The 13,975-nt window shown below is 27.3% G+C and overlaps 1 protein-coding gene across 3 annotated transcripts; it reads left to right on the top strand.

Moving 5' to 3' along the window:
- The first annotated feature begins 3,489 nt into the window (after positions 1-3,489).
- Positions 3,490-12,021, top strand: Ald1 (fructose-bisphosphate aldolase). 3 transcript variants are annotated; one of them, XM_065498739.1, is made up of 4 exons: positions 3,490-3,649; positions 8,045-8,863; positions 8,938-9,137; positions 11,255-12,021. In XM_065498739.1, the coding sequence occupies exons 2-4, from the start codon at positions 8,065-8,067 to the stop codon at positions 11,348-11,350; spliced, it is 1,095 nt and encodes a 364-aa protein (XP_065354811.1). In that variant the 5' UTR covers positions 3,490-3,649; positions 8,045-8,064; the 3' UTR covers positions 11,351-12,021. The 3 variants fall into 3 exon arrangements, with proteins under 3 accessions (XP_065354811.1, XP_065354812.1, XP_065354813.1); XM_065498740.1 differs by lacking the exon at positions 11,255-12,021 and adding an exon at positions 10,527-11,003; XM_065498741.1 differs by lacking the exon at positions 3,490-3,649 and adding an exon at positions 6,106-6,126.
- Positions 12,022-13,975: the final 1,954 nt, after the last annotated feature.

Below are 13,975 nucleotides of genomic sequence, written 5' to 3'. Positions count from 1 at the left end.
GGACACTGCTAGAACGTTAACAATTCATATTAACAGCTCCTGTAACCATCATTATCTTTTAAAATAAAAAATTCTATAAAAATTAGTTTATAACCATATTATTTTTTTAGTCTTTTCAAGTGGTCAATTTGTAAAATAATTTTTAATATATCCTAAATTCTACTTACTTATAAACAGTTATTTTTGTTTGTTTTATTTGTTTATATATCAATTTTATTTTATTCTTTTCTCATTTTTCTTAGCGATTAATTAAAAATTGTCTGGAGTATCAGGTGAATCTAATATTGTAGCGGGTGGATTTTCTATAAAACTTTATAATTCGGGAACTACTACATTGCAAGGAAAGTTACACCACATTATAGCTATATATTAGTACTTAAACGATCATATTTCGACCGTTCACTCAGTTATTACTGCAGATATTGGGACAAAGGTTACACCAGTTTCTAGCTGTAGACCAGTACTTAAACGCTAATCATTTTTCGACCGCCCACTATTAAAGAACAAGCTTTTTGCAATACAAGTTCAATACAATATAAGATAGTGGGCGTGGCAAATTTTCTCAGAAATGTATTGAAAGACCATTTCAACTACTATCCAGTCACCAAATTTCATTATCCTAGCTCTAATGTAGCCGAAGATATCGCATTTCGAACTTAACATTGAAGAGCGCCACCAAAAAAAAATCTTTTATTTTATTAGCGATGCACTTAAATTTTGTTTGAGTATCAGGTGAACATAATATCATAGCAGGTGGATGTTTGTTTTTTATTTTCATTAAAGATTAATAACTCGGGAACTACAATAGACATTGCAATGATAGTTATATCAAATTATAGATATATATTAGTACTTAAATGCTGGTCATATTTCGACCGCCCACTGCCACACCCACTAGTTGAAAACAAGCAATTTACTATTTTCTCTAGAATAACATGGAACTGAATCGACGGGTAACCTTGCTAATGATATGGATCGATAGTCAACTTCAACTACAACTACAGTCACCATATTCCATGACCCAAGCTCCTCTACAGTCGATGATATTACGCTTTTAATTCAGCTTTGAGGAGCGTTAGTAATGCTTAATTTGGCTTAAAAATATTTTGTTTCTAAGCTTAATATCTATTTTATTACAACAGACAAAATATATTTAAAATATTCACTGATAGTATTCCGGATTTAAATACTGCTAAATTTTTTTCACAAATTTCATAAATAAACAATATATAAATGTATGTTTTTCACAAATTTCATAAATAAACAATATATAAATGTATGTTCTTCTTCATGTTTTTTCGATTCTTATTAAATCATTTGAATCCAGCTCATGTTGAATTAAGTTAGCTGAAATTAAAAAAAATTCAAATAAAATTTATGTAAAATTTAATTTTAAATATATGTATGTATGTAATTGTTTACCTCACATTAATTGTATCATCGCAGAAATGTTCTTTTGTTGCAATGAAAAATATCCTGCAAATTTAAAAATATTTGGATCAGGTATTTGTTGCACTTCAATATAGATTTTGATATTTAAAACAGAAACGATGAAAACGATTTCCTGAAAATAAAAAATATTTTATTAATAAGTTTTTAAATAAATATTAAAAAACTAACATGTTTTAATTACAAAACAGATTGAACATCAGTTCGGAAATAATTTGGTGTCAAAGTTTGCGGCAAATGTGAGAACTTCCTTAAATATCGAAACTGAATTCCACCAAATATTTGTTTAAATATTTTCTCAGTTCAGACTTGGATATTACTGATATTAAGAGCTAGTTTCTTACTTGTCAGTTAAACTCAGCTTAACATGCTGATATATTAAACCTGAAATATATTTTGCCGGGATTTAACCAATGATTGTGTTTCTCACTAATGGATTAATTTTGTAAGCATTGCCATACTTTTCAGTCAAATTACATGTGCATTCCTCAAAATGTTTCTTATAAATATGGCAGTGCTTAAAATTTTATAAGAAAAAGTAACCACGTGCATATTTTTTTTTTTTTGTAAATTTTAAGTTTTTAAAAGAAAAAGTGACATGAAAGTGTATAAAATGTATATTAAAAAATATATTGATGTTAATAAAGCAAAGTGTTGAATTGTTTATTATATTTTTCATCTGTTTGTGCATTTTATACTTAGGTTTAACTCACCAATGATGCTCAGTTAAACCGAGATTATATAGTAAATAAACAATAAGTGAGAAACACAATTTTTAGTTTAATTTAGGTTTTTATTATTATTATATGAATATTTTGAATAATTTTTTTGTTTGAGTTTTTTTCTAGTTTCCGCTCTATGTAAATTATATTTTATATCAAATTAATATAGGACATTAGATGAAATAATAGACCGATTTCAACCAGTTTCAATAGGGCCAAAAAATAAATGTGCTAAATTTGAGAGATATATATTAATCAACTGAGAAAGTGAAAGCGTTGATCGGTTAGACTAATATTTTGAGCGTTACAAAGGCCTAACTCAGTTGTCAAAAACCTAAGTGGTGATAATGTATTAGTAAGAAAAACTATGTGAAAACAAAAACAACACAAGTATAAAACAATTTTCTTAATGTCAGCAACAAATTTATAGTTTTTGTAAGAACAAAAAATAATAATTTACTTTATTTAATTTTATTTCTAGAACTCTACTTTTCTTCTTCGTTTTTGTTGTTTAAAATATAAAATCCATTAATTCAATATAAACTGGGTGTTCACAAACAAATAAACAAAAAGTGTATTTAATACAAGATACAGATTGTTGTGAATGAAGCAATTATTTTAAAACGTTTGGTTGAGTTTGTGCTTGTTGGGTATGCTTTTATTATGTGTACATGCTAGCCACACGCACATCGGTGAATCATTATTCAACAACTCCATTAAATGATGAAATGGTTTAATAGTTAGTCAATGATTCGGCTTATCGATCTATAATGTTAATGTGAATGGACAACAGACAGTGACTGTAATAAATTTTCATAACGTTTGTACAATTTAGAAAGGTCACCTTCAATTGCAACTTGAGTCATAACAGAAATCAAGCAATGCGGCCCCTATTTCATGATATTCTTGGAAATGAATCCATCAAAAACTGTATCATTTTTATTTCCATTAATCCTAGATGATTGTTAATGTCTATATAATAAAATTGTATAGGTAACTTTTTTAAATTTGAATATTCTAATTGAGTTGCATTCATAAAAATAATCACTGTGATGCACCCTGTAAATTTTTTATTTTGTCTTAGGAATAATTTCGAGTATTAAAAATATGGTTCTCTATCTTCTAAAGATTTCCGTCCTGCTTTTATTTCTATTTTATACTAAAAATATCAAATAGTTTCTACAAAATGAATTTATTCTTTTATATTGTTGTTTATGGAACATGTGTTTAAACAACCCTGTTTTAGGAATTTTGTCATTTTGACATTGTTACTCGTTGTTTGTGTCTAGCTACAACGACCTTCAAACAACCTTTTTGACGTTTGCTTATTATCAATTGTTTTTTATACTCGCTCACATTTTATTTGGAATATAAGTCGTATTTTGTTCGCCCTCCAGAAGAGAAGCAGCAGAAAAACTCCGGGAATAATTTCTAACAAAAAATCTATTTGTGAATATTAAATTTTTGATATTTTGCAGGTGAGTTTTATTGTTTTTTTTATTAGTGTCATAAAAAGTGAGAATAATTTTGTGAAATTTACTGAATAAGCTAAAAAGTGCATTCACCACAAAAGTAAAGAAAAAAAAGTATTTCGTAACAATTTACAGCCAAAGTGCAATTTGTGTATGTATATGGAACACTATTTCAATCTGTGGGATAAAATATACTTTTCTTACTTGAGTTATAGATATTTGTTTTATAGAATTGCAATGGAATATTTGATTTAATTCGGTGAAAACCTGAAGATGTGAAGTTATTCAAGAAGTTTTTGTTCTTAACCATTCGTTATCCATATTTACTTTGTGGAACGAGTTCAAAGTGACATTTACAATGTCACTTTATATTAAACATTGATTCCCAAACTTTGCTCGTTAACTCTATTTAACTCGAAGTTTAAAAATAATTTATTTTTACTTTTTGGGTTAAATATTTTCTGCATAGTTGCATTTTTGTGCTACGCCTACAATTCACTTGTGCACATATGATTCTTCTCATTTATTTCTCTTGTATTTTACAAATGTTCTCTTGTATTTCTTCTATTGTTTTGTTTACTATTTATATTGAATTTATCTCATGATGCTGTCATGATAAATAAAAGTGAAAGCGTCAATGAAATTTTAAGAAATAAATTAAATAATTTATTTACTTCTTTGTACGAAAAACACGAGCACTACAAATGGTTTCTATTATTGATAGATTTCGTCAATAGTCGTACACAGGTCAATGGCAATTTTTATTGCAAAAGCCTTGTGGGGTGAGATAATTGATCATGAATTATTTTCAAGACTTGCTACGAAATAATTCAAAATAGATTGAATAGAAAATGGATAGAATGTTTTTATGTACATTATATACATAGCAGTTATAAAAGAAACAATTTAAATAAAGAGAATGAATAATTTCAAAATAGATTGAATATGAAATAGATAGATAGAAAGTATTTTTTAAGTTTATAAACAATTTTTTTGCAGTTATAAACTAAATTTTTTACAGATTTTGATAAATTTATCTTAAGAACTCACTGTAAAAAGTTATTATAGGTATATAGGTACTATCCCCCTCATTCATAATCAATTTTTAAATTTATTACAGGTTTATAAAGCAGAATTTCCATACAAAATTTGTTTTATAAACCTGTAATAAATTTAAAAATTGATTATGAATATGGCCTTATACCTATAAGAACTTTTTACAGAAATATTTATAATATTTATTTACAAATTGAAATTCTTAATCTACGTACTTTGTAGCTCTACATATGAGAAACCTTTCTGAATCAGCTGATAAACAGATGATGAAACTGCTCGAACGCACTTGTTAAATTGTTTAACTAAGCAATAGAGTTAAAATACCTATAAAACGTTTTTTTATATTTTTGCTTCTATTAAGTTAATGGTATACTGCCCTAAATTATTCAGTTCTGTTTCCTAATGTTACGTTTTATTATCTATAATTTACAATACATAATTTTTTAAAAAAATATTTAATTTGGTTTTTATTCAATTAGTGAATACTGCTTTTAATTTGTACATCACTGTACATTTATATTGTTGTCAAGAGTTTGATTTTAATTGACGAAATTGTTTCTAGTTTTGTTTGGTATTAAAAACAACCACGAGTACGAAATTTAAAAATTCGTGTAAACAACTTTGTTTTTATAATCGAATCTAGAATATTTAAAACAAACAAGGCTAAAAATAGCATAAAATTTAAAACACAACAATAGGAAGCTTTATCTACAGCCATGGACATAAAAATAGCAAACATGATTTTATAATATGTAAAGTAATCATAAAGAATTTGTTATTAAAAAAAAATATTGAACAAACTATACGTTAACAAATAAAACAAATAACAAGTAAGCTTTTTAAAGATTCACGACTATGATGCCTGAATTAATTCCGAGGGGGGAAAATAATTAAAATTTCGAAACTGGTTTTATATTTAAAATAAACACCTTTTTTTCCTACTAAGTTGTGTGTATCTAAGACTTCTTATATCCAGTCTCAAAGTTATATACATACATATTTAATGTACATGTTTTTTGGGGGGCTCGTTTCTATACTTATTCTAGATACCACGCAAAGTTTTATTTTTTCATAAAAAATATATAAAAAACAACGTGGAATTTAACATGCATATGTTTAAATGATTATACACATTCACATTATGTACAATAATACATAAATATATAATAATTTGTATTTTTTTCCTATATTTTGTGATATTTTTATCAACGCTACACGTTAATTGTTTGTGTGCCCCTTTAAAAAACGAGTGTCTTTTTGTTGTTTTTGTCTTTCTTTCCTGATATCACCAAATACTTGTTTACTGATAGCAGTTGGTTTTGTTTTTTCTTGATTTCTCTTAAAAATAAAAAAAAAACTACGACGAAAAAAGTATAGACGAAATTTGTTTTAAAAAACAGTTTTAATTGGGCCGTTCAACAAGCAAGGTGTGTGTGCATTTTATTTAAATAAAAATAAATTTTCCTCTAAATTTATCTATAGAGTGTTTTCGGATTAGTCTAAGTATATGTATATAGGAAAAGTGCAGTATTAAAAGATATTTCACATTTGATAACTTATAAATGTGTTTTTAAATTAAAAAGAAAAAAGACAAGTATTTTTTATCTACTAAATATATGTATGTATATTGAATAAGTGTGTATGTATTTGAATTAAAATTTCCAAAACCACATCTATATAATGTACATTATATACATGGATAGATAGATGTATTGAATGACTATCTATATACATTAATAATTTCATGTTGTTGTGTATAGACAGTTGATTTTCAATGTCAAGGAAGTCAAATATATTTTAGAGTTTAACATTTTCAATATACATACTTTTTTTAGGAGTATATGTATAAACATCTGCATATTTTTAACTGTCTAAGACAAATTTATACGCGTGTGCATTAAGAACACGCGTGAGCAATAGACTTTCATTCCCATTCCTCGGAAATATCTCTATTATGACATTTCCAGAATGTCGTAACTAAAACATTAAAATGTTGCGTGATAAATAAGCAAATGTATCTGCAACATTTGTTTATAAATTTGACCTTTGTCAATGTCATATACGGAACAATTTTTTGTTTTACGTAGTTTTATTCTTCTTTTTTTTCTGTGTGTGTTGTTGTTTCTAATGTAGTTTTAATTCTCTTCTCTATTTGTTAGACTAATGAATCACAAGTGTAAATAGGTATGAATAAAAAAAAGAAAAAGAGTAGAGTAGACAGCGTTCAATTAATGAATACACACATTGTATTTACAAAGATACGTAGATGTTTTAGGCGCATGTGCCGGTTTTTTTTGTATATTGAAATTAAAACACAAAAATGAAGAGTGAAAGTAAAAGTTTTGTTGTTTGAAAAGTAACTACACTTCCTTACAAAACAACCACCTACGTAATACGTAAATATTTACCCACTTACCCCTATGTTTCCTTAATATTTTCCATAAAAAATAACGGAATTATTTCTGTTGCCCACTTAGTTGTTACATCAGTCTGTAAAGTTACATTAACCCGAAAGGTTCAGTTGTATTCTCAGGAAACTTCAAGGTAGCTGAAAATAAATAAAAATAAAAATATAAATAAATTAGAATAAAATATTGAAACATTTTTATATGTTACAAAGTTTAAAAATTAGTTTTTGAATTTATTTACATTAAAACAAAAGCAATATTAATTTAAATTAAAGATAATTTTTAATCTTGTTTTTAAAAAAATCATTAACTGATAAGATTTAACTTGTTTTTCAATGTATTTTCAATTTCTTAGTAGACATTTTAAAAACAATTTAACATTTTATTTTACCTCAAGTAAATAAAATTATTAAATTAAAATTATTATTGAGAATTTGTTATTTGTGATTTAAAAAATAATATGGTTTTCATTCATAATCTTTAGAAAAATTGTTTACATTGTGTAAACATTTTGTGTTGATTTCAACATTGTTGCTAAACATTATTACAGTACAAGCTCTAGGCATTACCAAAGTTCAAATAAAATACTTTTTTAAATTAAAAATAAAAAAATAGTTTGTGGAAAATATTATCAGCTAAAATAAGTACTTAAGGACCATTGGAATTTTGGAACTGAATTGAAAATTGTGTATACTAATATAGAAAACATTATACATACACAAAAATTCTACTGACTAGTTAAAATTAAGATTGAAATACGTGACTGAAATTTTAAAAGTAAAGTTTACTACTAAATATAAAAATAAAAGGTTTTTAAAGTTGTGTACAAATAGAATTGCATAAATTTACAAGAAAAAAATTAAAATATTTACTAAAACCTAAATAAATTGTTTATATCTATACTAATTCGATCAATATTTAATTTTTCTCTTTACAGTTAAGCGAATCTCATTCAAAATGACTACCTATTTCACCTACCCATCCGCTGAATTGCAAAAGGAACTTACCCGTATTGCCCAGGCCATCGTTGCCCCCGGCAAGGGTATTCTCGCTGCTGATGAGTCCGTCTCCACCATGGGCAAGCGCTTGAAGGACATTGGTGTTGAAAACACTGAAGATAACCGTCGCGCATACCGTCAACTTTTGTTCACCGCTGACCCTAAGGTCGCCGATAACATTTCTGGCGTTATCTTGTTCCACGAAACCTTGTACCAAAAGGCTGATGATGGTACTCCCTTCGTTGAATTGTTGAAGAAGCGCGGTATCATTCCCGGCATTAAGGTCGACAAGGGTGTTGTCCCATTGATGGGCTCTGAAGATGAATGCACCACCCAAGGTTTGGATGATTTGGCTGCCCGTTGCGCCCAATACAAGAAGGACGGTTGTGACTTCGCTAAGTGGCGTTCCGTCTTGAAGATCGGCAAGAACACCCCCTCTTACCAAGCCATCCAAGAGAACGCCACCGTTTTGGCCCGTTATGCCTCCATCTGCCAATCTCAAGGTATTGTCCCCATTGTTGAACCCGAAGTTTTGCCCGATGGTGAACACGATTTGGAGCGTGCCCAAAAGGTCACTGAAACCGTTTTGGCTGCCTGCTACAAGGCCTTGAACGACCACCACGTCTTCTTGGAAGGTACTTTGTTGAAACCCAACATGGTCACCGCCGGTCAATCCTGCCCCAAGAAGAACACACCCCAAGAAGTTGCTTTGGCTACCGTCACCGCTTTGCGCAGAACCGTACCAGCTGCTGTTCCCGGTTAGTATATACTCACTTAAGGCTATCAAAATACATTTTAACTCATACATCTTGTGTAATTTTTGCATGTTTAGGCATCACCTTCTTGTCTGGTGGTCAATCTGAGGAAGAAGCCTCCGTTCACTTGAACGCTATTAACCAAGTTCCTTTGTTGAAGCCATGGGCTTTGACCTTCTCCTACGGCCGTGCTTTGCAAGCTTCCGTACTCCGCGCCTGGGGCGGCAAGAAGGAAAATGTCGCTGCTGGCCAAAACGAATTGATCAAGCGTGCTAAGGTAAGTTTTCCTTTTACCAAATTTTCCAAAAAAAAATAAAAAATGGTCTTAATGGATAGTTTTTATGTTGTTTTGGGTATTTAAGACATGTTGGGTTTAAATTAAGATATTAAATAAAGGGTTTCATTTATTAAAGTGTCAGAAAATATTTTTTATTTTCATTATAAAGAATTTAAAGGCTGTAAAATATTGCCTTGAATGATTTTAGTTGCTTAAATTAATAATTTTTGACACTGTTTTTTATCATAACTAACACTTAATACATTATTAATATGTTTATGTCTGATATTATACTTTTTACAACTTATTTTAAAATTAACACAAATTATTGTCGGGTAAAAATGTTTAAAATATTCTTAGCACATGTATTATATTACACAATTATGTATCTTTATTTTAATTTACAGCATATTTAAAAAGAGCTTTAAAGAATTTTATTCACATCGGCCTTAAAATTTGTTGAATTTAGGAAAATTTTACAAAATTAGTTTTGAATCTGAAATTATTAATTTTTTCAACGAATTTTTAGAACTAATTATCCATTATTTTTCTTATAGAAGAGTAATTGATAACGTTTATAAACTTCTATTTTGTAATGGAATTAAATTCATTAAAGTTTACTTTTCATGCCAAAAAAACAGAATTTTCTGGTTTTCGGAAAAGAAATTACCACAATTTATTTTATTTAATCAAGTATATTGTATGTATTTTAAAATTAATACATATGTATACCTGTTGATAGGCTAATGGTGATTCTTCACAAGGTTCCTATGTTCCTGGCTCCGTTGCGGGTTATGCTGCGCGTGCTGATTTGTTTGTTAAAAATCATGCATACTAATATTATTTCAAAATTAACATCAACTAGCTAAACTCCAAATTTTTATTTAACTTTGAATGCCATTATAATCTCATATCATTCCTCTAAATTCTAATAAAAACTAATATACAAAATTAGTAAGTTTTTACTTCATGTACATTCATTCACAAATTAATATTATACAGTTTTAAAAATTTATTAAATAACGATTTTACTACATTTTTATTTTTATTATTTTGTTATCATTTATCTATTTCCTGCTAATTTTACTATTTTTTGCATTGAGAACTCCCCATCAATGCAAAATATTGAGAAACTAGCAAATCATATAAATTACTTTTTTTAATTCATCAATTAATTGGCTTGATTTTATTTGTTTTGTTTGTATGTTTGCGTTTAAATTTTTATTTCAACAAAATTTGCTTGCATTATATTTTTTTTTTTTATTTGACTCCTTTTTGGTTTTTAATTGGCTTGATTTACTATTTTTATTTATTTTTTTTTTTATCACAAAATCTTTTTTTATTTTATTTACTCACCAAAACTTTATTATTTTCTAAAAACTTATGCAGGCTAATGCTCTTGCATGCCAAGGCAAATATGAAGCTGGCTCTATTCCTTCCTACGCTGCTAATGCCAGTTTATTCATTGCCTCGCACAAATATTAAACCAACAAGTCTGCTTAATCTTATACAAAAAAAAAATTATTGGCGCGACTTTTTATTAAGACTTATTGGGAAAAAAGTGAAGTGCCAAGATGAAGCAAAACATTGGAAATTTATTAAACAAAATTATATTTATAACAATAAGATACAATTGGTTTGTTAAAAAACCAATGACACTTAGGAAATCCTACAAAGAACCAGTGCAATTCCATTTTTTTGTTTATATTTTTTTATCAAGTCTTATAAATTTATGTTTTTTATTTTTAAATTTATATATTTTTTAATATAAACTTCTTGTTATAATAAAAATATTATGTATTTAAGAGATTCACATATTAATTGACAATAATAAAATTTATTATTTACAAATCAATACACAACAAATTTTTCAAAAATATTAGATAATTCCCATAATTTTAAGTATTGTATAATTTTAGTATATAGAGTAACTAATCAATTTTTTAGATAATTTTTAAAATCAAAGTAATCTATATAATAATTATTTTACTTGTTAGTTTCTTTTTTTTTAATTCTAAGTTTAAACAAAAAAATTGTGAAACCCCCACTTTGATTTAACTTTTGAATTTTGATCACATTTTTTTAATAATATCTTTTGCAAATCTTCCATTTTCTAGGGTAATGGTGAAGCCGCTGTTGGCAAATATGTTGCCGGTAGTGTTGTTGGTGCTGGTGCCGATGCCACTTTGTTCGTTGCCAACCATGCTTATTAATTTATTCAAGAGTTCGAGAAACGTTAATTGTTTATTGCAATTTATTTATTAAGGACAAACAAAGAAGAAATTACAAATTTAGAACAGTAATTATTATGATGATGAAGACATTAAGAAAAACCGTGTTATTAGAAAAGCAACAACATCATAAATAAGCATAATTTAGAAGACAACTCTTACAACATCATTACATTATATAATTTATTTATATTTTAATTGTTAAGCACAAAATAAATTTAAAAAAAAATCATTAACAAAAAACAATAAAAAAAAAACATAAAAAAATCATCAACAACTTGAAATGTCTTTTTCTTCAAAAAAAAAATAAATAAAATAAAAACCTTGTACCTCACACAAATTTTATATTACATGTTAAGAAACTGAATTTAGAATGCTTAATAATTGTTATAAAAAAAAGAAGAGGCACCTTTGTATTTAGAAAAAAAATGCTTTATATTAGTTTGAAAAATATTCTTGAAGAAGAACTTAAGAGAAGATACAAGAAAAGTAATTATAATACAAATATGTGTTAGTTTTAACTACCATATCGATGTTAAATAAATCCCATCTATAAATAATTATTTAAATTATAATAAAATCGTAACTATTGTTATAAATGTTGTTAAAGGTAAATAATAAAGCATTCATTTATTAAAAAAAAAGTCAAATAACACAGTATTTTTAATGTTTATAAATGAGAAATCCCTTTTACATACATGTCAGAGTTTAAATTAAGAAGCCTTTCGCTTAATTCATATTTTTGCATATAAATCCGATATTTTTCTTTTTACTAACTTTGAACATTTTTATTTTGATCAATATCGAACATATTCAAACATATTGATGATTTATTTCGAAAAATCATTGTTCGTTGGCGGTTGTTATTTTAAAATAGTTCGAATAATTTTTTCTGTACAACAAAACAATACTTTTATTTTTATAAAATATTGAAAAAATAACAGGTTATTCATTTAAAAAAAAAAATGGAAAATTACACTCTGATTTTTTTTACACTTTTAAAAAACAAAAAAAATAAAAAAAAGTATTTTTTTGTGGAAGTTCAAGTTTTTGTTGTGTAAAAGTGTAAAAAAATTAGAGTGTAATTTTCCATTTTTTTTAAAATTGTAACAAAAAGTATTTAAGTATCAAATTAAAGAAATTTTTAATTATGTATAAAATTCAAATCTGTGGCCGAATTACCGCATTCGATATCGAGTAAAATCGATCGCAATTTTCTTATTTGAGATTACGGCATTCGATATATAGCATGAAATTTAGTACATTTTGTTATAATTACGATATCGAAATTATTTTTCGATACGATAGTTCATTCGATCACGAATGCGGTAATTCGGCCTCTCGACACGTAGATATTAATATTAGTCAATACTTGTATATATAGCATGTGCTTAAAAATGTTTAAACACGGCCACTGAAAGGATTAATTATTGGAAATATTCAATTATTAACAGAATTTTTCTATAAATATACATAAATATGTACATCACTTTGCATTATTACTAAAATTAACATTTATATTTTTAAACAATTTATTGCAACATTTTTAATTTGTTGTACACAAATTTAAACAATAACAGCCGTATTAGAAATAACAATCCCAGAAATTCCAATGGACAAATAACCTGGAGAATAGTTAAGTGAACTGTACCCTCAAACATAACAATAAAGTTGAAAATGCTATCTGGTCTACAGCATCTAGCATCTTTATATCCCTCATGGAATTGTCGACTTTACCACCTAAACCTGTAGCGTTGATATTCTTGCCAATGGGAAATAATATGCTCCAATGTTTCCAACTCATCTTGGTCCCCGTACATTCTACAATAGTAAAAAGTAATTCGTTTATAAACAAACCCAATTTTCGAAAATTTTAAACTTTGTGGGGAAAGGTGCAAGGTACGTTTCAAGATTTCACTACATATATTTCCTACAGATTGAAAAATATTCTGAATTTGATATGTTAAAATTGAGCAACAGTATAAAATTATGGCTTATTAACCAATTTATTGGCAAAAATTGCATTTTTCATGAAAATTATGAGAGGTACTGGCATAATTCTAGTATTATATCCAATAAAGAAAAACTTTTAAAATTTGTTTATCAAAAATTTAACACATTGACTGCCAAGGCACTTTCAGCAAATAAGATGCTGGGGGCCACAGCATTTTCTTTGCGTAATCTCTTCGAAAACGTCAATATTGGAATTTAGGCTACTGTCAGTAATATTTACTGCTTAGAAACAGATTATTTTTTAATAAATAAGAGGGTCTTACGAAATGGCGAAAAGGATTTTTTTATGGGATACTGAGTTAGAAAAAATACTCAGTACAAGTTCAGAAAGTGATGAAGAATGTTTACAGTTTTGATGAGGAACTTCCAGACAACATCGAACAAATTCTTAAAATCCAGCACTATTGTCTGACATGTCTCTAGAGAGTAAAAGTCGTGTCGGACATATGTGTCCGACGTGGCGTAAACCGCATAGTGCAGTGTCACACATATGTGTCCGACGTGACAGTCAATGTGTTAAAAAGTTTAACTGTTGTAAAAATGTTTCCGAGTTAGACAAAAATTGATATCAGACATTTTATGAATTTCAGAAAG

This window comes from Calliphora vicina, chromosome 1 (assembly GCF_958450345.1).
Source record: "Calliphora vicina chromosome 1, idCalVici1.1, whole genome shotgun sequence".
NCBI lineage: Eukaryota > Metazoa > Arthropoda > Insecta > Diptera > Calliphoridae > Calliphora > Calliphora vicina.
The sequence above is the reverse complement of the archived record's forward strand: the minus strand, read 5'-3'. Positions and strand labels throughout refer to the sequence as shown.

Coding starts and splice junctions, on each gene's coding strand:
- Ald1 (XM_065498739.1), top strand. CDS start 8,065: ATGACTACCTATTTCACCTACCCATCCGCTGAATTGCAAAAGGAACTT. Junction 8,864..8,937: donor CGTACCAGCTGCTGTTCCCG/GTTAGTATATAC, acceptor TTGCATGTTTAG/GCATCACCTTCTTGTCTGGT. Junction 9,138..11,254: donor AATTGATCAAGCGTGCTAAG/GTAAGTTTTCCT, acceptor TCCATTTTCTAG/GGTAATGGTGAAGCCGCTGT.